The sequence below is a fragment of the Nerophis ophidion genome, linkage group LG04 (genome assembly GCF_033978795.1).
Source record: "Nerophis ophidion isolate RoL-2023_Sa linkage group LG04, RoL_Noph_v1.0, whole genome shotgun sequence".
In the NCBI taxonomy this organism is placed as follows: Eukaryota; Metazoa; Chordata; class Actinopteri; order Syngnathiformes; family Syngnathidae; genus Nerophis; species Nerophis ophidion.
In genome coordinates this window covers 42,725,762-42,752,110 of record NC_084614.1, presented here as the reverse complement: position 1 = coordinate 42,752,110, position 26,349 = coordinate 42,725,762, and the positions used below count along the sequence as shown (strand labels likewise).

Here is a 26,349-nt window from a genome sequence, read left to right as displayed (position 1 = left end):
CACAGACAGTCCCCACACGATCCCTGACAGAAACGGGTCAGAGTCCAGTGGCATTGAGTCCAAGACGACTGGGGACCCTTTTCTGCTGCAGCCTTCCTCTGCCATCGCAGCCGTTGTGGTAGTTCTTAAATCTACCGTCTTCCGCCTGCTCCGCCGTTGAGGTCTTCGCCGTATCCTTGGCTAGGGGCCAGTCAGGTACTAGGCCTTTGCCAAGGGCCACCTGAGGTAACAGTAGTAAAAGGGTTGACCTACTAGTGCCCCAAGACCCCATAGAGGAGCCTCCACTGCCGGATGCACTTTAACGTCATCCCCAGGACACTTTATTTAAATAATACACACTACACACACACATATGCATCGTTAGTGCAACACTCAATGTGGCTTCCGGTCCGTCACTAAAATACGTCTGTGTGCAACAAACACAAATACAATATCCCAATTCTTCCAAAATGAACACCCGCATGACATGCGGATGGATTGTACTAATTGACTCAGTGGCCTAGTGGTTAGAGTGTTCGCCCTGAGATCGGTCGGTTATGAGTTCAAACCCCGGCCGAGTCATACCAAAGACTATAAAAAAATGGGACCCATTGCCACCCTGCTTGGCACTCAGCATCAAGGGTTGGAATTGGGGTTTAAATCAGCATTAATGATTCCCGGGCGCGGCACCGCTGCTGCCCACTGCTCCCCTCACTTCCCAGGGGGTGATCAAGGGTGATAGGTCAAATGCAGAGGACAAATATCACCACACCTAGTTTGTGTGTGTCACAATCATTGGTACTTTAACTTAATATGATTTATTTGACAAGATGTATCATGTAAAAGCTATGTGCTCTGCACACACATCATGTTGAAGGTGTTATGGTTATGGTTTAATTTGTGCTGATATCAATGCTAATTAATTGTTGTTTTTCACATCTTTTTTTTCCCACAAATTACATACAATACTGATAAATACCGGTGTCGATAAGGGCATATTGTACCGATAAAGCCTAAACAATAAACATCCCTTGTATAGGCCTGCAGTTTGTGATCATGTCCCCGGATTGTAAATAACCTAATGTAAATAATCAAATGTATTTCTAATGTATATACTTGCTCTTATGCTATCTGAACTCACTATGTTCTCTGCTGGCTGTACATATCCTACTAAGTAAGACCTACACTGTTTCAATGTCCATTTCTCTGTTGATACATTTGTTGATTACTGAAGTACTGATATCAATCAAAGCTCCTCATCCCACGCCCCGGATTGTAAATAATGTAAATAATTCAATGTATATACTATGATGATTAACTTGTTTGATGATTGTATTATGCTGATAGTATATATTTGTACCATGATTTGATTAATGTGGACCCTGAATTAAACAAGTTGAAAAAAAATTTCGGGTGTTACCATCTAGTAGTCAATTGTATGGAATATGTACTGAACTGTGCAATCTACTAATAAAAGTTTCGATTAATCAATCAATCATAGGATTACTACAGAAAAAAAGATGACGGAATTTGTCACGCAGCCATGCAGTGACAAGAAGGGCCTGCCGGGGGCAGCAATGCAACAGATGCGCCTTGTTTGCCAAACACAAGAAGAAGAAGATAAACGGAAGCGACATAGCAATATTACCTGAGTACATCATTGCTCTAAAGCTCATAACCACACAACGTCCTTACTAGCGAGCAGGTAAATATTTTATTATTTTCTTTTATTATATAGATTAGAAATAATGCAGCCACTATGTTAAGATATATTTACACTTGGGTGAGGAAATGGACGCGTCATCATAATGCGACGGCAAAATAATGAGCTAATGCTATTGTTCATGTTAAAGGATACTACGCTTTTTATCGAAATAATACATGTTATATCTATGTCCTACTAGATTATACTTAATATCCTTCAAAAATAACAGCATGGGTACTTGGCTTTTTAGTTTCACGCCAACTACAAAGTTAATAGCCACCCTTTTTTCAAAATCATTTGTGGTGTCTAAATTTGCTAAAACAAAGAAATACTGATAACACATGTATGCAGCTGTGTTTCTTTGTTTATTAATTATTCTGCAATATGTCAAAATGTCTGTTGAACTTTGTTGTGGAGAGCTCATAAAATAACCCAATCCATTGATCCCTGGACATGTGTCCTCAGGGATAATATGGTTCCAGAAGCAGCAACACTTTATGCAGTATACAAGAAAATAGCGGCGATTGGAGCACACTTTTTAGTGCATGTGGTAGTAGAAATGCAAAAAAAACAAGTTAACAAACAATGGAAGTCCAACCTGGACATGACTGAAAGCTGACTGCATGTAAAGTAACATTATATTCAGTCTAAACCAGTGGTTCTTAACCTTGTTGGATGTACGGAACCCCACCAGTTTCATATGTGCATTCACCGAACTCTTCTTTAGTGAAAAATAAAATGTTTTTTTTTTTTTTCAAATTCAGGACAAAGTTATACGTTTTTGGTAACACATTGGTATGGGGAACATATTCTAAGTAACAAAGACTTAATTTAGAGTTATTTTGTTAGGGTTAGGTTCAGGGTTAGGGTTATAATAAGGCCATGCCGATAAAGGCATTAATAAGTACTTAATAATGACTAGTTAAGAGCCAATATGTTACTAATTTGCATGTTGATAAGCAACTAATTAATAGTGAATATGTTCCCAATGCTAAAGTGTTACCATGTTTTTTTACTGGTGCACAAAATGAACCGTGCATGAACATCACCTTGTTCAGACAACAAAACAACAGTGCATAAACTTACAACAAATTACACACCTGCAAATCATTCAGCTGTTGCCGTATTCGTAATACACCGATAGGGAGAAGTTTGTATTCATACGATGAGTCGTGTGTGTTTTGACCTCCGCCGAACCCCTGAGGCCGACTCACCGAACCCCTAGGGTTCGATCGAACCGAGGTTAAGAATCACTGGTATAAACACACCGATACATGTGCACACACACACACACACACACACACACACACACACACACACACGTGTATACACACTATATTGCCAAAAGTATTTGGCCACCTGCCTTGACTCACATATGAACTTGAGCATCCCATTCCTAACCCATAGGGTTCAATATGATGTCAGGCCACCCTTTGTAGCTAATACAGCTTCAACTCTTCTGGGAAGGCTGTCCACAAGATTGCGGAGTGTGTTTATAGGAATTTTCCACCATTCTTCCAAAAGCGCACACTGATGTTCGTCGAGAAGGCCTGGCTCTCAGTCTCCGTTGTAATTCATCCCAAAGGTGTTCTATCGGGTTCAGATCAGGACTCTGTGCAGGCTATTCAAGTTCATCCACACCAGATTCTGTCATCCATGGGGACGGCGTGGCGAAGTTGGTAGAGTGGCTGTGCCAGCAATATGAGGGTTACTGGTTCAATCCCCACCTTCTACCATCCTAGTCACGTCTGTTGTGTCCCTGGGCAAGACACTTCACCCTTGCTCCTGATGGGTCCTGGTGAGCGCCTTGCATGGCAGCTCCCGCCATCAGTGTGTGAATAGGTGAATGTGGAAATACTTTCAAAGCGCTTTGGGCTCCTTAAAAAGGGGTATAAAAGTGCTATACAACTACAATCCGTTTACCATCCATGTCTTTATGGACTTTGCTTTGTGCATTGGTGCACAGGCATGTTGGAAGAGGAAGGCCCGCTCCAAACGGTTCCCATCAGGTTGGGAGCATGGAATTGTCCAAAATGTTTTGGTATCCTGGAGCATTCAAAGTCCCTTTAACAGGAACTAAGGGGCCAAGCCCAACTCATAAAAAACAACCCCACACCATAATTCCTCCTCCACCAAATTTCACACTCGGGACAATGCAGTCAGAAATGTACCGTTCTCCTGGCAACCATCAGATTGTCAGATAGAAAAGCATCATTCATCACTCCAGAGAATGCGTCTCCACTGTTTTAGAGTCCAGTGGTGACGTGCTTTACACCAGTGGTCCCCAACCACCGGGCGGCGGCCCAGTACTTGATTGGTATCAGGCCGCAAAATAATTTTTGATTTATTATTTTTTTTTGTATTAAATCAACATAAAAAACACGATACACTTACAATTAGTGCACCAACCCAAAAAAACTCCCTTTTTCATGACACACAAAAAAAAAACAGAACCCTGGGCTAATTGGAAGGTTATATGAAGTTTAGATTTCTGTAGCAACTGACTGTGCAGAAAGTGGTTGACCTCTTTGCACTATGTGCTTCAGCATCCGCTGACCCCTCTCTGGCAGTTTCCGTGGCCTACCACTTTGTGGCTGAGTTGCTGTTGTTCCTAAACTTTCCCATTTTCCTATAATAAAGCTGACAGTTGATTTTGGAATATTTGGGAGTGAGGAAATTTCACGACTGGATTTGTTGCACAGGTGGCATCCTATGACAGTTCCACGCTGGAAATCTTTGAGCTCCTGAGAGCGGCCCATTCTTTCACAAATCTTTGTAGAAACAGTCTCCATGCCTAAGTGCTTCATTTTACACACCGGTGGCCGGGCCAAGTGATTAAGACACTTGATTCTGATCATTTGGATGGGTGACCAAATACTTTTGGCAATATAGTGTATCTCTATCCGTCTATCTTTCCGAGCCCATCCCAGCTGCACCTGGGCAAAAGGCAGGGCACACACTGGACAAGTCGCCACCTAATCACAGGGTCAACACCGACAGACAAGCATTCACACTCACACATTATAGATGTGCGCACATACACATATACAAACATACCGACCATTTTTTTGACACAAAACAGAGCGTTGTGATGTGATAACAATCATTTTGTACATGAAATGTAGTTTAGAAAATGATCAGAGACTCAGCTATAGCTAACATTGACACTACAATATGAATTAAAGAAGCAATAAAACATTGGATTTAAGAGTATGTGAAAGTTTGACTCCTATCTTGTTGACTTTCGTAAAGACATCCTTAAAGTTTGTAATCAATCAGAAATATCAAGCAGCTAAAATGCGCCAAACAAGTGTGGAGAGAGTGTTTGGCATTTTCCCATCATGCATTGTAGTGGTATTTTAAGTGGGTATAATTTTGAACCCATCCATCCACCCATTTTCTACCGCTTATTCCCATTGGGGTCGCGGGGGGCACTGGTGCCTATCTCAGCTACAATCGGGCGGAAGGCGGTGTACACCTCATCGCAGGGCCAACACAGAAAGACAGACAACATTCACACTCACATTCACACGCTAGGGCCAATTTAGTGTTGCCAATCAACATATCCCCAGGTGCATGTCTTTGGAAGTGGAAGGAAGCCGGCGTACCTGGAGGGAACCCACGCAGTCACGGGGAGGACATGTAAACTCCACACAGAAAGATCCCGAGCCTGGGATTGAATCCTGACTACTCAGGACCTTCGCATTGTGAGGCAGACGCACTTACCCCTCTTCCACAGTGAAGCCCTAATTTTGAACCATGAGCGATTATTTTTTTAATAACATCCATTAAGTTCAGTGAGTAATTTGTTGTTTGACAAGAAAAAACTGAAAGCTTTCTTTGCTGGTTGCAGTTTATTTGTACCATGAGTGAGAAGGGGAGTATGGATTGGGTCATAAAAATCCATACTGTGCTCTTTGCACAGTACACACCTTTGTACATAGGGGGGACAAAAGTGGACAGGGTGAAAACCTTTAAATTCCTCGGGACCCACATCAGCGAGGACCTCACCTGGGATCACAACACCCAACAAACAATAAAGCAAGCCCAGCAGCGACTGTACTTCCTAAGAAGGCTGAGAAAATTTAGTATGCCACCCAAAATTCTCAGCAACTTCTATAGAAGTATGGTTGAGAGTGTCCTTACCAGCTCAATCACGGTCTGGTATGGAAACTGCACTGTTAAGGACAGGAAGGCACTCCAGCGAGTGATTAAAACTGCTCAGTACATATCAGGAGCAGCCTTCCCTCCACTACAGGACATGTACTCTACCAGGGCAACCAGGAGTGCACACAACATCATAAAGGATAGTATACACCCCCAGCACAGTCTCTTCAGCCTCCTACCATCAGGCAGACGATACAGGAGCCTGAAATCCAGGACTACGAGACTGACAAACAGTTTCTACCCACAGGCCATCAGGCTTGTGAATGCTGACTTGTGAATGCTACCCCCCCACCCCCCATTTTTACTTTGTCTTTTTTGAACAAAAGACAGCTACCTTGACCACCCCCGAACTGTGAACCATCACTGTAGACACTTTTCACCTTTGATCACTAAAGACACTTTAACTGCTGCTTTGACCCAAGGTCACCTCCATATTTATACTGTTGACTGTCAATCAGAATGTGCAATAATGTTATGTGCCTTGTATATACATTTTTATTTTTTATTTTTAGCTAAGTACCGTGTGACTTGTGGAAGGGTCGACTAGCAAAGTAAGATTTTCATTGTACGGCAAACTGTTTAACTGTGCATATGACAATAAACAATCTTGAATCTTAAATCTCTTGAATCTTTAAGCTTTGTATCTTTCATGGTCATTGACTGGAATTATAAGCTCTGACCACAAGATAGTGGTACATTTGCAACAAGTAAACTGGCAGATATTTAAAGTCCAGCTGTAAACTCTCGTCGGGCCAGACTTTAAACTAAACCTGTGATGTCATGTCTCGCTGGTCAAACTGAAGACTCAAGTAGAATTGACCCGTGGGCCGCTATTTGGATACTCCTTATTTAACTAATGTTTGTGTTCCTCTTGCCACTTGTTAATAATAACTTGACAACTTAGCTAGGGAAAATCCATGAAGCGGTACAAAATAAATGGAAGGCAGAACAAATTGAAAAAAAATTATTAAAGTGAAAGGACACAGTTACTACCCCGCCTTCCACCCGAATGCAGCTAGGATAGGCTCCAGCACCCCCCGCGACCCTGAGAGGGTCAAGCGGTAGGAAATGAATGAATGGATGGATGGACACAAGTTCACAAAGTTGAGTATAATTAATGTAAGCATTCCTACCAGTTATGAATTAATAATACATTTAATTTACAAAGCACTTTGTAAGGTACTCAAAGACATTGCTGTGTATAACAAGAAATACTGTAATACAGCTCTCCCAGCTGCACTTGGGTGGAAGGCAGGGTATTGATTTTCAAAATGTTCTTTTGGGGTTTGCATAACAGCACATTGTGATAAAAATGTTCCTCTTTTTTCATAGTATTCACATCCCTGTATGCACCTTTTATTTGCTAAAATCAGCAAAAAAGTGGCTGAAGTGCATCACAGATGATTTCTTCTAAGTCGGAACCTAGGCCCTGTGTATACTCTCGCGTCACATAGCTTGCATAGACGGCGCTGTCCTTAGTGTCCTAAGGCCCCCCCCCTCCCTGCATGCACCCCCCCCCCCCAAAAAAAAAAAAAGAGTTGTGATTGGTCAGCTTTTAAAAAGACGCCTCCCGAACACTGGGGAGCAGACTTTGTGTTTGAAAGGCACAAATTGTCCTCTGGTAGAGTAAAACGTAAAGCAAAATGTCCATTCAAAGTAAACTGAAGATTCCGAATGGATCAGTTCTTGTCTAGACGAGAAGTAATCCGCTGGGGACGGCGTGGCGCAGTTGGGAGAGTGGCAGTGCCAGCAACCTGAGGGTTACTGGTTCAATCCCCACCTTCTACCATCCTAGTCACGTCCGTTGTGTCCTTGAGCAAGACACTTTTCCCTTGCTCCTAATGGGTCCTGGTGAGCACCTTGCATGGCAGCTACTTACATCAGTGTGTGAATGTGTGTGTTAATGGGTGAATGTGGAAATAGTGTCAAAGCGCTTTGAGTTCCTTAAAAAAGGTAGAACAGCGCTAAAGAAGTACAACCCATGTACCATTTAGACTATGATGTCGATGTTGTGGTTGTCATCACTCTTTACAATAAGGTAAATCTCGCTGATGTTGCTGCTTCAGGACAGACTACCCTTCAGTGTTTCGGAGGAGAATTTACAAGGCTGACGCTAACCACCAAGGCAGAACTATACATCAAACAATATGCTTTTAGAGGGGGACGCAAGCTAAGCAAAGCAAGACTATATTCTAGCCTTTATTGTCTGGAAAAAAAAAACAGGCGTGTGTGTGGTGTATCTGAAGTAGGAGAATTTCGATTTAATAATTTATTTTTTGTAAATATGTCACATGATTAATAATTGTTATGATATCAGTGTTTTTTTAAATTCAGTTTTAAGATGTAATTCAAAGGTGCTTGAGGCGTCCTGAAAAGGATGTAAATGTGCTCATTTTTAATTCCACGTAACCTCTCTATCTCATCTGACTATACCTTTCTTTTTCATCTAAATATACTTTTCTTTCTTGCAGCGGATGCCGGCGTTTGATTCAAAAATGATTTCACATGGTTTTAAAAGCAGCAAAAAGGACTTTACCTTTGGTCCTTGGACAGTCACGACTGCAAAAAACCATATCATGAAATCTAAAGACATTGAAAGGTAAGATTTGATTCTTTCTTACAATGAAAGCTGACACCTAAACTTAAGATTGTTTGGCTACTCAATAGGGGTGTAACAAATTGGCGGCTGCTGGTCATTCAGGAAGGGGAAGCTCAAATTCAGCTATGTGTAATCATCTGTACAGCCTCCAAAAACAAATAAAATTATGAAGATGTTAGATTTCACTCACAAAAAAAAACATGACTTAGAGTTGTAAAATTCTGCTCATCAACACAGAACAATGAAATGAAACTTGAAAAATGCTCTGGCAGTGTTTTCTATTTCAAGATCGCGGATTTGCTCATTTTGCTGTCAATCTAAAAGGAATTCAGCCGTGGACAGACTATCCAATCATCATGCATAAGCTGAGCATTCAGGCCAGCCAAGGCCACGCCCACTATTCATAAACTTCCAGAGACGCTCGGTGTCCAGTGGGCGAGACGTTTTATCTAATGACTGTCTAGTTTGGCTGCAGTGGAACAACCCACTCTATGCTCCCCCACTGAAGTCAAAGGACCCCCCGCTTCAACATTGTTTAGTATACTGTGACACTAACAAAATTAATGAGAAGAAAGTCGCTTCAGCTGTTATAGCTGATTCTGAACAACAGCTGAAAGCCTTTTAGTCAATGAAAAGTAAACACAAAAGTACAGTTTTTACCACTTAATATTTTTTTGCGACAATTTAGGTGTTTGTGAACTTCCCTTGCAGTCTAAGAGCATTATTTTCCTTATTTTTTTTGGTCGATGATTATATTCATTAATTTGATTGTAATTTTGTTACTATTATTTAGTGTCAGTGATATCATATGCTAATAGTTCTTCATTTATTTTTAATTGTATTATTATATTTATATATGTTTTATTATATTATTATTACTAGAGGTGGGGAAATAATAAATGTTTAGATGCATTGCAATTCGGAGATGGACAATTATAAAATACATTATCGATTTATTTTTTGTAAATAAAGTAATGCAGACTGTTCTAAAATTTGGCAGACTGGAGCGAGCCTAATCACAGAGATATCCAACCAGCTCTTTTATTATAGGGAACTTATGTTCCCGTTTTGCACACATTTCCATGCATTTAATACAAACCCTGTTTCCATATGAGTCGGGAAATTGTGTTTGATGTAAATATAAACGGAATACAATGATTTGCAAATAATTTTCAACCCATGTTCAGTTGAATATGCTACAAAGACAACATTTGATGTTCAAACTTATAAACTTTTTTTTTTGCAAATAATCATTAACTTTGGAATTTGATGCCAGCAACACGTGACAAAGAAGTTGGGAAATGTGGCAATACATACTGATAAAGTTGAGGAATGCTCATCAAACACTTATTTGGAACATCGCCCAGGCCTTCAGGCTAATTGGGAACAGGTGGATGCCATGATTGGGTATAAAAACAGCTTCCTAAAAAATGCTCAGTCTTTCACAAGAAAGGATGGGGCGAGGCACACCTCTTTGTCCACAACTACGTGAGCAAATAGTCAAATAGTTTAAGAACAACGTTTCTCAAAGTGCAATTGGAAGAAATTTAGGGATTTCAACATCTACGGTCCATAGTATCATCAAAAAGTTCAGAGAATCTCGAGAAATCACTCCACGTAAACCAACATTGAATGACCGTGACCTTCTATCCCTCGGACGGCACTGTATCAAAAACCGATATCAATCTCTAAAGGATATCACCACATGGGCTCAGTAACACTTCAGAAAATCACTGTCACTAAATACAGTTTGTCGCTTTATCTGTAAGTGCAAGTTAAAACTCTACTATCCAAAGCGAAAGCCATTTATCAACAACATCCCGAGACTCTGCCGGCTTCTCTGGGTCCGAGATCATCTAAGATGGACTGGTGCAAAGTGGAAAAGTGTTCTGTAGTCTGATGAGTCCACATTTCAAATTGTTTTTGGAAATATTCCACATTGTGTCATCCGGAACAAAGGGGAAGCGAACCATCCAGACTGGTATCGATGCAAAGTTCAAAAGCCAGCACCTGTGATGGTATGGGGGTGCATTATTGCCCAACGGATGGGTAACTTACACATTTGGGAAGGCATCATTAATGCTGAAAGGTACATACGGGTTTTGGAACAACATATGCTGCCATTTAAGCGCCGTCTTTTTCATGGACGCCCCTTCTTATTTCAGCAAGACAATGCAAAGCCAATTTCAGCACGTGTTACAACAGCATGGCTTCGTAAAAAAAGAGTGCGGGTACTTTCATGGCCCGCGTGCAGTCCAGACCTGTCTCTCATCGAAAATGTGTGGCGCATTATGAAGCGTAAAATACGACAGCGGAGACCCCGGACTGTTGAACAACTGCAGAATGGGAAAGAATTCCACTTTCAAAGCTTCAACAAGTAGTTTCCTCAGTTCCAAACGTTTATTGAGTGTTGTTAAAAGAAAAGGTGATGTAACACAGTGGTGAACATGCCCTTTCCCAACTACTTTGGCACGTGTTGCAGCCATGAAATTCAAAGTTAGTTATTATTCGCAAAAAAAAACAAAGTTTATGAGTTTGAACATCAAATATCTTGTCTTTGTAGTGCATTCAATTGAATATGGGTTGAATAGGATTTGCAAATCATTGTATTCTTTTTTTTATTTACCTCTAACACAATTTCTCAACTCATATGGAAACAGGGTTTGTAAATGTGATGGGAATTTCTTATTACAAAATCATCCATCCATCCATTTTTCTACCGCTTGTCCCTTTTGGAGTCGCGGGGGGTGCTGGAGTGTTTTTAAAAGTTGCAAGTGACAAACACGTATTTAGTGAAACGAAAAGAAATGAAAACTGTATCAATATACATAAATCAAAAATGTATCAATAATCGATTTTTAATCGAATCATAGTTCTTGAATTGTTATCGAATCGTGAGATGGCCAAATACCCTCACCTCTAATTATTACTTAATATTTCTGGTCTACTATGTTAATATTTATCAATTTAATTTACATTAGTTGATATTTTTCAAAATTTTTAATATTTGTATTGTGTTTATATGTTTAAATTAATTTCCTATTTTATTCGTGTGTTTTTATATTGGTATTTATCACAGTAGACCTCAAACCAGGCATTACCCTGAGACAGAGACCTTTTAGACCTACAGAAATCTACCAAACACACATTTCTGGATTTGTTGTTTCCATGTTCTGCTTTGTTTTGCAGATTATCCGAAGACATGAATTTACCTTCCCTCCCAGAAATGTTATTTGGGGACAACATCCTGCGCATCCAACACAGCGATGGCTTTGGTATTGAATTCAATGCTATTGATGCCCTGAAGAGAGTCAACAAATCAGAGCACACCGTCAAAGTGGCTTGTGCTCAACAATGGCAAGAGAGCAGGTAAGACGTTCACTATTTTTATCAAAACTTGAAGTTCCAGATCAGTTTCAGTAACTCATTCTGTTTCTATGAATTGTACAAAACATTTATTGTTTTCTCATTTCAATCTTTTACAGTCCAACTCGCTTAGCGCCTTGGTTGGCATAGCTTGTCCTCTCCTCCTCCCTGAACTAAATCTGTATTTTAGAGCTATCTGTATTATTTTATTTAACATACAGTACTTAAATAATCGCTATTTGGGCATTTGTCCATCGATTCAAAATCGTCCACGTCCCAATCGTGAGGCATCATAAAATAGTAAGCATCGAGATGGCCTAAACACGTCTTCATGAAAATCGATTCTTGTAAATTGTGCATCAATTTAGAATCGGGTTAAATAAGAATCGCGATTGGAATGTGAATCGATTTTTTACAGCACTCCTATCAATTATAGAGTGATAACATGAACAATATGAATTGACTTGTAGTGAGGACTGTCACTGTCAGGAGCATCTTAGTGAAGATTTCTTTACTTCCTTCTAGATCTGTTTCTGAACAGTCTCAAGACGGGGTGAGACCATATGACTGGACTTTCACCACAGATTACAGAGGGACCCTGATTGGAGAGGAACTGCAAATGAAGGTGTGCTCATGTCAAATTTCTGGATGTTGGTTGATACGTCTTTTCAACTTTGCTTAGAGGTCGGGAACTGTTCTTTTTCAAAGAAGGTTGACAAGAGTGTTTTCTCCAACCACAAGGGGATTTTCACTCCCCATGAGAAATTGTCTTTTAGATTGTTGAAAAGGGTACTGCAGAGTGTGTTAGAGTTTGCCCAACTGGCCCACTTGTGATTTTCGACCGTGTCCTGGTGGGGTTGCGTTTGGTTACCGGGTTTGTGTCATTCAGTCCTTGCACAACTAGAGTAGGTGCCTGGTTTGCATAGTACCCGTCAGTCGAGCATGTTCACTGTGAATGTTGGCTTCCATCAAGGATGCCTTTTAATTTTCATGGATAGTATTTCAAGACGCAGCCAAGGCATTGAGGTGGTTCCAGTATAGTGGCCCTCAGGACCTTGTATCTGCTGTTTGCAGATTTTCTCCTGATGGCCTCATCAAGCTGGTGTTTTCAGCTTTTCCTGGGGTGGTTTGTAGCTGAGTGTGAAACTTCAATGAAGAGACTCAGCACCTCCAAATCTGAGACTGTGGTTCTGAAATGGAAGATGGTGGGTCACACTGTCTGAGGTCTTGCCTCAGGTGAATGAGTTTAAGTATATCAGGGTTTTATTCACAAATGAGGGAAGGCTGAAAAATGAGAACCACAGGCAGATCAACACAGCATCTACAGGAATGAGGTCACTGTACCGGACCATCTTAGATAGCTCTACGGTTCTTATCCTCACCTATTGTCACATGCTTTGGGGAGTGACGAAAAGAAAAAAAAACTCCGGATATGAGCAGCCGTAATGACTTTCCTCTGTGTGGTGACTGTACTCACGCTTAGAGATAGAATAAGGTGCCAAGAGGTGTAGACCTAGATGCACGCCTAAAGGATCATATCTCACAGCTAGTCTATGAATGCCTCTGTGTCGCCCCGCTAGAACTGGAGAAGGTGGCCAGAGTCTGGGAAATATGGGCTTCCTCTCTGATAAAGAAAGAAGAAAATGGAGGAATGGACGTATGAATTGTATGCCAATTGGTCAGCCACTAATCATTATATTCCAATTTTTATGAAAACATACATGGTGGAGGAGTTCAAGTACCTCAGAGTCTTGTTTACGAGTGAGGGAAGAGTGGATTGTGAGATCGACAGGCGGATCGGTGCGGCGTCTTCAGTAATGCGGACGCTGTATCGATCCGTTGTGGTGAAGAAGGAGCTGAGTCGGAAGGCAAAGCTCTCAATTTACCGGTCGATCTGAGTTCCCATCCTCACCTATGGTCATGAGCTTTGGGTTATGACCGAAAGGACAAAATTACGGGTACAAGCGGCCAAAATGAGTTTCCTCCGCAGGGTGTCGGGGTTCTCCCTTAGAGATAGAGGGAGAAGCTCTGCCATCCAGGGGGAGTTCAAATTAAAGCCACTGCTCCTCCACATCAAGAGGAGCCAGATGAGATGGTTTGGGCATCTGGTCGAGATGCCACCCGAACGCCTCCCTAGGGAGGTGTTTAGGGCACGTCTGACCGATAGGAGGCCCGGGGAAGACCCAGGACACGTTGGGAAGACTATGTCTCCCGACTTGCCTGGGAACGCCTCGGGATCCCCCGGGAAGAGCTGGACGAAGTGGCTGGGCAGAGGGAAGTCTGGGCTTCCCTGCTTAGGCTGCTGCCCCCGCGATCCGACCTCGGATTAGCAGAAGAAGATGGATGGATGGTAGCCATTGGCGATTGATGCCTTTTAATGTCCATCACAAACATCGATTCCCTCTGGCTGACGCTGTTTTTATTCTTAGTCCCCTAAAAGCTAACTATGTGTTTCCATAAACACTGAAGAGCTGTTTACCAGAGCTAAAAATAATCACCTCCATTACAGCAAATAATAAAATGTCCTTGTAGCGTAATAACTTTATCACTGGAGGATGAGGCTAAGCACGTTACACATAGAGAGCAAGCCAGGAGCAGGCATGCAAAATTCTAAGTTAACCCCTAAGCTAGCTTTAAAAAAACACCAAAAAGTAAGTGTTTAGTAAACTCTAAGATGTGTCGATGGGAGCCTGTTAAAACAGAAAGTAAACAGTTATCATCAGTAAATTAAAGAGTAGATTAATAAGAGTTACAGAGAGGATACTATAACAACTGTTGGTGTGTCATTATTGTCACAGTCAGTACACGACACGTAAGAGGAGGGCGCATCGATGCATACATTGATACTCGAGTGATTAGGTTGATAATTTTCTCAAAATAATTTTTTTGTTGTTTTTGTTAATGTTGACAAACTTGGGAGGTTTTTCTGGAGACAGTAGGTATTTGAGGGCAAAACCCAAATAATTTAATGTGAGTAATAGCTTATAGCTTTTATTTGTATGACACTAAATTGACCCAAGTGTGTGACTGTGAGTGCAAATGTTGTTTATCTGTGTTGACCCTGCAATGAGGTGCCGACTTGTCCGGGGTGTACGCTGCCTTCTGCCTGAGTGCGACCCTGAGTGGGACTAGCTGTCGAAATGGATGGAAGGATAGTTTTGCTCAAACAATTGTATGCAGTAAAATAAAATAAGGAATTAGTTTTAAATATTGTGTTGATATTGTTAAACTGTTAAAAGCACTCACCATTAATACACTAATAATTGTACAATTAATACATGTTATCTGTATTAGTATCAGCCGATTTCATTTGTGGATGATCGGAATCAGCAGTGATCAGAACCTACCTATTGGTATTCAATCATTCAAAGTTGTTTTATATAGCGCAGACTTCACCAATTAATGCACAGATGAGTGGTTTATCCCGGGTCCCGACTAGTGCATCTTCCGTGGACACTGTTCCGTGGCCACCTGATAACTTCTCCACGCAGGAGAGGGGGTACATCAACTAATCTAAAAAGGTCTCTATTTAAAGGCTAGAGTATACAAATGACATTTAAGGTAGGACTTAAATGCTTATATTGAGGTAGCATCTGTAACTGTTACAGGAAGTAAAACAAAATGCTTGTCTACCTTTGATAGCATTGACTGGAACACTTTATGTTATGTATCACTGAAGTCCTGATCCAATCATATTAACATTGGCTTCTTGTATCTGTGTTGTACATCTGTTTTACCGACCTCAAGGTGACTGAGACTACAGAAAAAATTAACTTGGAGAAGCTGAGGGCCCGCGAACAGATAGTGTTCTTCGATGAGATCCTTCTGTTTGAGGACGAGCTGCATGACCATGGAGTCTCAATGATAAGTGTAAAAATTGTAAGTCTATCCTTAATGGTCACTTAATTGTTCCCCAGTTTAAATATTCCACGTTATTATAGTAGGTTGCCCCATTGTATAACATGTGAATAATACATTTCTTGCTTAGAATTTAAAATCATGTAATTCACTGCCATTTATGTTACCAATATTCTTATTAGACTCCTTCTCTTTTTGTTCTGCTTTAAATAAACTGACAATGTTTTTTTTCATGGGAGATCCCAGAAGGACAGTAAAATTCCCAATATAATAAATAGCAAGACTGAAAATAATCCATTTGTGATCACTCTGCTAATTCCATTCGTTTGGCCAAGTGTGAACGCAATCCACCAAAGCTGAAGATAATGGGACACAAAAGGTTGCTCACAACCAAGTGCTTATCTACAAATACATTTTGATTGGGAATAATGATAATTACTCATTAGTTTTTCTTCTGTTTCCATAAACCTACCGTAGAATTCTGCACTGCTCATATCTTTGGTTAAAAAAAGAATATAGCCCAATATCAATTAATTTACCCCACTATGTATTATACCCTGTATGTATCATTTTGATCTTCTCTCAATTAGAGAATTCCAGAAAAAAATCAAACTTTTACACTTAATTATTTTGTTCCTATATACTATGTTTTTTATGAGTGGAAAGCAATTAACAAATTAGTTGTCAATCAATTATCTTTTGTAATCAATGCATATCATAGTTAACAATTTTATCACAATATAACATTTGAATATAACCTGTTTGTGTATGTGTGTCTGTGTGTATATTGCAGAGAGTTATGCCCACGAGTTTCTTCTTATTGCTGCGGTATTTCCTACGAGTGGATGGCGTGCTGATAAGAATACATGATACACGACTATATCACGAGGTAATTGTATGAACACAAGGATGAAGAAAATGTAATTATTATTAAAAAAGTCTGATTTTGTTATATTTTAGTGTCATGTATATACAGCATGTCAGAGGTCCTTAAATGTAATTTGTCTGAATTTTTCCCGGCAAACATTAAGGGATCCATATAACGTCACTATCTATATTGAATAACTGCCCATGAGGCATGTGCATGTAGTATTATTTTTTTTAAATTTCACGTTACAGGTATATTTTAAGAATATTCTTTATTATTAGTTGTTTAAACATTTTAACACCATTCCGGCGAGTCCAAAGCTGAGTGGCATGCCTGTGGAGATGTCTTGCGTCCTGCACGCTTCCACACCTTGCTTTTTACAGCGGCGATATTGCAAACTCCTTGGGCTTGTGAAGGTGCCTGAAAGACAAACACTTTGCCTTTCATGACCGCTTATATTTTTATTGCAGAGTAAATTAATGACGCAAGGAGCACTAGGAACTAAAATATGCAATTTCAGCAGAAATTGCATGTAAATGCTGAAAAGCCCAAACTGAACTGAAAAGCTAATAAGCAGCATGGCCGCCAGATAGTGTCAATCAACAAAGCATATGACTCAAGCAGAGGCGGTCCTGGCTAGATTTACGCCCTTGTCAAACCATCATGAATGAAAAGACTTACAACCAAACCACGCCACTAAAATTATACAATATTTGCAATAAACAGTTCCACAATCAGGAAGCCTGTGTGAATGTACACTTACTTGATGTGTTGCAAACACAAACAAGACTATGTTGACTAAGGGTGAAATTAGCTGCAAGACGTGATGCCTCAATTTTTAAAGTTGCTGGTTTGGCAAAACCAGAAACCGAATACAATCGTCTTCTGTGGCTAATAGCAACATATTAGCCAGAGGCTAATTGATACTACTGTCAGTCAAGTCGCTCATACAAATCTGCATACTTTTTCTTGTCCCTGTTCTTCTTTTTATAAACTGGGCACCTGATCACTTCTTCGGTATTTTATTTTGAACCATGATGAAGACGAAGACTTAATATGATTTATTTTTCCATTACCTTTTGCAAACACTATAACATCGTCTATTCGCACGTCTATCAACCGGAGTCACTTAGATGACTGCAGACTTTCTTTTCCCCCACATAACCCAAATGATTACATGTAGGTATACTGTATATTTTCATTTCAGGAATTTAGCACAATGTATTTGGAAGTGGTTTGTGTTGTGACCTCACTGGTCTGGGATCAGTCCATCCCTCACCCCTTCCCCCTTGCCAACCTGTGCAGTTGCAAGTTGATTCCCTGGCCCTTCCCCCTTGAGAGGCAGATTTGGAAATGAGGAATATTACTCCTCTGTTTTTGAAAGACTGGCCAGCAAATTTCCACCTTTATCTTAGAGCAAATGTGCCACCTTTTCTATATAAAAAGTGGCACAAATTGAAATGAACAGTGGTAGTCTAGATCAGTGGTTCTCAACCTTAATTCAAGTACCCCCTAATCAGAGCAAAACATTTTTGGTTGAAAAAAAGAGATGAAGAAGTAAAATACAGCACTATGTCATCAGTTTCTGATTTATTAAATTGTGTAACAGTGCAAAATATTGCTCATTTGTAGTGGTCTTTCTTGTACTATTTGGAAACAAAGATATAACAATAACTAAAAACTTGTTGAAAAATAAACAAGTGATTCAATTATAAATAAAGATTTCTACACATAGAAGTAATCATCAACTTAAAGTGCCCTCTTAGGAGATTGTAATAGAGATCCATCTGGATTCATGAACTTAATTCTAAACATTTCTTCACAAAAAAAGAAATCTTTAACATCAATATTTATGGAACATATCCACAAAAAATCTATCTGTCAACACTGAATATTGCATTGTTGCATTTCTTTTCACAGTTTCTGAACTTACATTCATATTTTGTTGAAGTATTGTTCAATATATATATTTATAAAGGATTTTTGAATTGTTGCTATTTTTAGAACATTTAAAAAAAATCTCACGTACCCCTTGGCATACCTTCAAGTACGCATACCCCCATTTGAGAACCACTGGTCTAGAAGATTGGCAAGTTTTGTTTTAAGACAATTTTTTTGGTGCGTGCGCGCTCATATCATTTGCTCCCAGGGCTGTCGCTCACATTACTCGTAGCAAAAACCGTCCGTGCTCTAAAACTGCACTTTTTTTTAGAAAGTAGCCTATTTTTCACAATCATTTTGAGAAACAAGAACACACATTTTATTTATTTTAGGATTTTAAAGATGATGAAAAACACTTGCAAGATGCAGCTAATGGGAGTCACTGTTGTAGCCTTCAAACAACTTCAAAACCCTCCATCCACGTTTTATATACCCACTCCAAGTCTATATATAATGTAGTAACAGACACATTCATAACAATATTTAATATGTTCAATATTTACCGTACTTTGCTCATTTAATGCACAGCCTGAACTAATTATTTGTCGTATTTATTTCCGTTTTCATAACAGCGCATTTACGACTTCCTGCAACCAATTCTTTTCTACTCCCTGAATCAAACCCTAATCATGGCAAACCCTAATCATGGCAGACTTGGTAACAGACAACGAAGACGACTATTTTTGCACAAATGAGGATTACTTGATTAATCAAACAAACTAACCGATAGATTACTCGATTACTAAAATAATTGCTAGTTGCAGCCCTATATGCATTCACATAATTACGATGCACACTGCAACCTAAGAGGTAGCGTCAAATCTATTCTATCCTCGTATTCTGCTGCTGCTTTATTGTTTCGTACACACTTTGCTGTTACCTCTGCAGGGTGAAGGAAGCACTGCTTGAATGCGAACTCCTCTAGTTAGACAGAATTTTATTATTATTCGGGCGATGTCTGACAGGCCAATTGAAAAGTTTTGCTGGGCAGGATGTGGCCATATATTGAGGATCCCTGAAGTTTGCATATGTTACATTTTAAGTTATGAGATTAGTTCAGCTACTGTATAACACAAACCCAGTATACTATATTAATAGTATACTTAAAAGAGTTTTCTGTGCAGATTAGGTCCGAAAACAATGCTTAAAAATAAGAGTTATAAACTTTCTGTTTTCAATGCAGCTAATGCTTTCGTACTAAATGTACATATTGGTGTGATCTATTGTGCTTCTGTCACTGCTTCCAGGCTGGAAAGAACTACATGCTAAGAGAGTTCTGCTCAAGGGAAAGTAACATAGCAGACTTAAAGGTAAGCATGGTCAAGTGCTAAAATGGCACATAAAAAGAAGAACATGTTACAGTTAATATTTACGCTACTTTAGCTTCAGCTCTTATTGTTATCTTATTATTATTCAGCTCATGATTCAGTGGAACAGGTGAAGGTTGAACACGATTTATTCTGAGCTGACCTCGGCTTTCAATGGATTTCAAAATTAGAGCTCAAGTATATTTATGCCGTTTTAGTTATAGTAGCGTTAATGTGATGGAATACTCTACCACAGAATCCTATGCGTTGGTTACTCAGTTTCTGTACCTTTTTTAAAACATTGAATACCACATCAAAATAATTTACCATGTGACCAAAAAAGTTGCACAATTGAATTAAATTATTTATTTTTACGTTTACACACCTGTCAACATTATTATAAGTATTTTTTTACCTTGACCCCTGAACAAGCTTGTCCGCCTTGCTAAAATGATGACATTAGCATGTTAATGTTATATAAAATAAATACTGTGATGCAATACACATAAGACCACAAACTAGAAGTGTATGCTATTTAAAAAAAATATACTATATAATAATTCCACAATATTTGAAGCGCAGTGAGGCGAAGGATGACCGTCATAACACAAAACAGAAATATTTCCATCGATGGTATATTTATTCATAGAATGTTTTGAAAAGTGATAATCACGAAATCATGTTTTCTTATTTTCTGTAGAACGTTCCTGCTTCGCTCCACACAGATCCCAATGAGATCGCACAACATCTAACACTAAAGCTCAGAGAGTGTGAGAAGTTGGAGCTTCCTGAGCAGGAATAAGGACGTTCAGTGAGCAATATATTTACTTTTTGTGTTGCATGATGAAAAACATACAATAATATCATAGTGAATCATCACTGTACAGGTAGGGAAAGAGCGAGAAGTAGCATCATGTTTGTCACGTTTGTATCATAATTTTTTTCATCTTAGATGAATGGTAAACATCAAAACAAATTTGTTTTTAAATGTAAAGTAGATTGAACTGTAAAAGCGACAAATTCACATTTACTCTATGAATGACTGCATTGCATTCACACCTCCACAGTTAACAATTCACAAAGTCATTATTGAAAATATTTAATTGTGTTATTTCATTGGAATTTTTGAATATTTACTAGGGACGGGTACCTTTTTATACATTTGAATCGATACAGTACCAATTCCCCAGTACTTGGGAATCGATACTAGTACTCCGCGGTGCAAATTTTCAGTAATGTGTGTGTGTGTGTGTGTGTGTTCATGTGATAATAAAGGTTTTTTTTTTAATAATCATAAAATAATTTTTTTATTGTGACATTTTAAAACTGAACTGATAATGATAACTGTGCTATCCAGGTGTTACATATTTTTTTCTTACACTTCTTAGTCTTATTTGCAAGTCTGCATTCATTTTAGTTTATCCTAGTCTGTCAATGTTCTTATTCATCCAGGTCATATGTCATCTCAGTGCATTCAATCGATCGAAAATGGACTTTTGGATTTGTCTTGGAAGACGTTTTGCTGCTCATGTAGTTAGACTAGATCTGACCATTGTAAAACTATGAGCATGAACTGATGAAGCCTACTCGGATGAGCAGCGAAAAATCTTCAAAGACAAACCAAACTGTCCAGTTGCAATCGATTGAATGCCCTGATTTGTCCTAGATGTTTTCCCGAAGTCAAGAAGTAGTCTTTGTCAGTAGGTTGAATGTGCCAGTCTTGTCTTTTTTTGAGTCCTACAAAGTGTTTATACTGTAAGTATTGTACTTATCAAACCCCAACTGTTTGATTGTAACATGCAATTATTTAATCGCAATGTAAAATCGTTAATGCTAAATAATGGCATCAATGAGGCATATCCATTGTAAAATAGCATCGAGCTAGCGTATTTTGAAAATTGGAGCATTACTTTTGAGCGCTATTTACCAGGCATACTTGCTTTGTTGCCATTAAATATTCTAGCAATACAAAAAGGCAGTCAGCTCTGAATATGCCTGGCACAGAATACGTAAAATATGGCACTGTTGGATTTTATATGAATTAGTACTTGTTGGGTACCTATAAAAGTATCGAATGCGGTAACCCCTCCCTACCTAAAACCAGATATTTACTTGAATATAACTACAAAAAACAAACACACTTTTCCGCTGCTTGATGTAGAATACGGTATATCCAAGTGGACAAAAATAATGGAATAAACAATTTACCTACACTCATGATGAACATGAATGTCGTAAGTTTAAACTTTTCATGTTTTTTGGGGGGTGCTTTTTTTTATCGGATCTGTTTTACAATGCATTAATGACTGGAGATCTGGACCACTGCGCAACGTTTCTCCATTGTCTTTCCAATGTGTGCTAGAACAGTTCTTTACTTGAATTTGTTATTTAATGCCATATCACAATAGAAGTAATTTAGTGGTAACTTACTGGGAAAAAAACTTTAAAAAAAAAATGTATATATTGTTATTTCATAAAACAACTCTTATTTGCAATAAAAATGTATGTCTGGATATAATCATTTTCATTATTTATCTGCAACTTGTATCACAATTGGAGGTGCGATCTCATTCATAAAATGACACGTTTTTTTGTGGATTTTTTTTTGTCTTTCTATCAGGGGTGTCCCAAAACAAACGTTTAACTTCCGATACAATAATAACATAAGAGCTTTGCATATAGGCTGATGCTGACATTGATTCGATACAATATGAGCAAAAAACCCTTGTATTATTTTGTAATGTGGGGCGGCATAGCTCGGTTGGTAGAGTGGCCGTGCCAGCAACTTGAGGGTTCCAGGTTCGATTCCCGTTTCCACCATCCTAGTCACTGCCGTTGTGTCCTTGGGCAAGACACTTTACCCACCTGCTCCCAGTGCCACCCACACTGGATTAAATGTAACTTAGATATTGGGATTCACTGTGTAAAGCGCTTTGAGTCACTAGAGAAAAGCGCTATATAAATATAATTCACTTCACTTCACTAATGTGGAATGTTTAAAAAGGTTTGATGAAGTGAAGTTAGTCAAACAAAAGAACAATGGTAGGAATGAAAAACACTTACTTATATATCATTAACCATCAGGAATGGACTTATGCAGTGTTTAAGTTGAAGTGGAGTGGTAATTATTATTTTTCTTTTGGCGACAGCTATTGGCAACAATAATTCATGAAATTAAAGGCCTACTGAAACCCACTACTACCGACCACACAGTCTGATAGTTTATATATCAATGATGAAATATTAACATTGCAACACATGCCAATACGGCCAGGTTAGTTTACTAAATTACAATTTTAAATTTCGCGCGAATTATCCTGCTGAAAACGTTGCGGTGTGATGACGCGTATGCGTGACGTCACGAATAGTAGTGGACATTTTGATCCAGTACCGATCCCAGCTATAAATCGTCTGCTTTAATCGCATAATTACACAGTATTCTGGACATCTGTGTGGCTAAATCTTTTGCAATTTGTTAAATTAATAATGGAGACGTCAAAGAAGAAAGATGTAGGTGGGAAGCAGTGTATAGCTGCCTTTAGCAACACAAACATAGCCGGTGTTTCCTTGTTTACATTCCCGAAAGCTGACTGCGAAGCTTTACTATGGAACACTGGCGGTCATCACACCCGTCCGACTTTCCGGATACGACCATATAATCTCACTAAAACACTAGTAACACAATAAGCAGATAATGGATTTTCCAAAATTATCCTAGTGTAACAAACAGTTCAGGGTTTCCCAAGTTAACAGAGAGTGTGAGGAGGAGGAGGAGGAGGAGTTTTGTCCCTTCAGAGTTGCCGTGGGGCTGTGACGTAGGGTGTGTGGTTGTGGAGAGAGGGGTGTAAAGGAATTCGCATTAAAGAAGCGGTGGCTATCGGACCTGCTCTCATGTCTCCCGTTTATTATTTAAGTACACTGAATAGGCGAACCCAGGACACTCGGCTACACTAGTAAATGTGTCTAATAACATCTGTATCACTCCCACTGCCCTCGGTTGTTTTTCTTGTTTTTTTTTAGTCCTTCAATCTCACTTTCCTCATCCACGAATCTTTCATCCTCGCTCAAACTAATGAGGAAATCGTCGCTTTCTCGGTCCGAATCGCTCTTGCTGCTGGTGGCCATGATTGTGAACAATGTGAGGAGCCTTACAACCCATGACGTCACATGCAGATCGTCTGCTACTTCCGGTACAGGCAAGGCTTTTTTATTAGCGACCAAAAGTTGCGAACTTCATCGTCGACGTTCTCTACTAAATCCTTTCAGCAAAAATATGGCAATATCGCAAAATTATCAAGTATGACACATAGAATGGACCTGCTATCCCCGTTTAAATAAGAAAATCTCATTTCAGTAGGCCTTTAAGGTCATTATGCAGGAAGTTGAATAATGCGGACACGTATGCTACTGGATGCTTTCTAGTGCGCTACTATCTTGGAGATTTTGTATGTGTAAGTAATATGCAACTATAATTATTTGATACTTGTCTTTATATTGACAATTGTCCTTTTTTAGACTGCAATATTGTTCAATAAATGACACTTACGTATGTTTAGCTCAGTCCTTCTCAAATACTTCTTCTCTTGTGTCCTTTTTGGAGGACATCAAGATATTTACTCGCTGTCCAGATTTGCACAAGTACTGTAAACAAGCTGCAGGACTACTTATATTGGACATTTTACATGCAAGCCAAAGTAATCCGATACTTTTTGCTGATATTTGACCCTACTTTCCATTGCTGTCTATTATGAAAGTGTGAAATGTAATTGTGGAGGAGTGATCGCGATGCAGTTTGTGTCCATGTTTGTAAAGCTCCCACCCACCTCAACCCAAAACTGTAAACTTTGGGGGGCACACTGAGCTACTCTCATCGCCCAAGTCACTCACAAGAAGCTGTTACAGATCTCACCAATTTCACACTAAAACAACGACTTTTAACCTTTTTAACCTAGGGGCTCAACTTTTCCACTACGGAAGGGCCCGGAGCCCACTCAAATATTAACACTTAAGTAGTAATCTTGGTCTTGATTTGAATCTTTTTGAACAATTATATCCAATGTACTTACAGTTTAACAGGATAAACCTTGTCAGATGATATGAAAGCATGTGTTAATCACAAATATTTTTATTAAGGCTTAGGTCAGGCTGATTACAAAAATAAGCACTAGTCAAATATACTGTAAAACGAGACATTTACATGCAGTTACACAGTTTTGAATACATACTTTCTACCTAAATTAATATTAAAATAAAAGTGCACATGAAAATACAGTTTCAACACTTTAGTCATAATGTTTGTGCTTAAGCTTATCTATATGACTTTAGCTCCAGACCTAATTGGTTTGTTTGATATTGAAAATACTGCCACAAGTGGTTGAAATGGTTATTACAACTGAGTACTGCTGCGGCCCATACGGACTACAGCTGAGAAAAGATCTTTTTTGATGGACCTCTAGGAGTCCTTCACGACCCAAGACACACTGTTCTAGAACCTTTAGCACAGCTTAATAAAGGATTTACGTAAATATAAGTCATACTTGCCAACCCTCCCGGATTTTCCGGGAGACTCCCGAAATTCAGCGCCTCTCCCGAAAACCTCCCGGGACATATTTTCTGACGAAAATCTCACGAAATTCAGGCGGAGCTGGAGGGAGCGTGGCCTCCAGCTCCATGCCGACCTGAGTGACGTGTATAAAGAGCGTGTGTGTCCAATGACGTTATAACAGTAGAATGATTGATGGCGAGTTCTTGGTTGCTTATGTGGGTTTATTGTTAGGCAGTTTCATTAACGTCCTTCCAGGATGGACAATTCAACCCTTCACTCAACAATGAGTAGATGAGTGTTATGTGTGTGTAAATGTGTAAATAAATAAACACTGAAATTCAAGTATTTATTTTATATATATATACATATATACATATATATATATATATATATATATATATATAATATATATATATATATATATATATATATATATATATATATAATATATATATGTGTGTGTATGTGTATATATATATATATATATATATATCTTTGACCCAACTCTCTCCTTTGAGTCACACATTAAAAGCGTTACTAAAACGGCCTTCTTTCATCTCCGTAATATCGCTAAAATTCGCTCCATTTTGTCCACTAAAGACGCTGAGATCATTATCCATGCGTTTGTTACGTCTCGTCTCGATTACTGTAACGTATTATTTTCGGGTCTCCCCATGTCTAGCATTAAAAGATTACAGTTGGTACAAAATGCGGCTCCTAGACTTTTGACAAGAACAAGAAAGTTTGATCACATTACGCCTGTACTGGCTCGCCTGCACTGGCTTCCTGTGCACTTAAGATGTGACTTTAAGGTTTTACTACTTACGTATAAAATACTACACGGTCTAGCTCCATCCTATCTTGCCGATTGTATTGTAACATATGTCCCGGCAAGAAATCTGCGTTCAAAGGACTCCGGCTTATTAGTGATTCCCAAAGCCCAAAAAAAGTCTGTGGGCTATAGAGCGTTTTCATTTCGGGCTCCAGTACTCTGGAATGCCCTCCCGGTAAAAG

General features: G+C 39.1%; 1 protein-coding gene across 1 annotated transcript; it reads left to right on the top strand.

Annotated features, from left to right (window-relative positions):
* Positions 1–1,538: 1,538 nt before the first annotated feature.
* tiprl (TIP41, TOR signaling pathway regulator-like (S. cerevisiae)) lies at positions 1,539–22,308 on the top strand. The gene is made up of 8 exons (XM_061898092.1): positions 1,539–1,684; positions 8,323–8,450; positions 11,640–11,819; positions 12,342–12,441; positions 15,564–15,695; positions 16,468–16,563; positions 19,731–19,793; positions 20,491–22,308. Exons 2-8 carry the CDS (start codon positions 8,326–8,328, stop codon positions 20,590–20,592), a joined length of 798 nt encoding a protein of 265 aa, XP_061754076.1. The 5' UTR covers positions 1,539–1,684; positions 8,323–8,325; the 3' UTR covers positions 20,593–22,308.
* The last annotated feature ends 4,041 nt before the right edge of the window (positions 22,309–26,349 follow it).

Bases quoted from the DNA above. Each gene is read 5' to 3' on its own strand.
- tiprl (XM_061898092.1), top strand. From the start codon at position 8,326: ATGCCGGCGTTTGATTCAAAAATGATTTCACATGGTTTTAAAAGCAGC. The intron at 11,820-12,341 runs GTAAGACGTTCA...ACTTCCTTCTAG, and splicing joins CAACAATGGCAAGAGAGCAG to ATCTGTTTCTGAACAGTCTC. The intron at 16,564-19,730 runs GTAATTGTATGA...CACTGCTTCCAG, and splicing joins ATACACGACTATATCACGAG to GCTGGAAAGAACTACATGCT.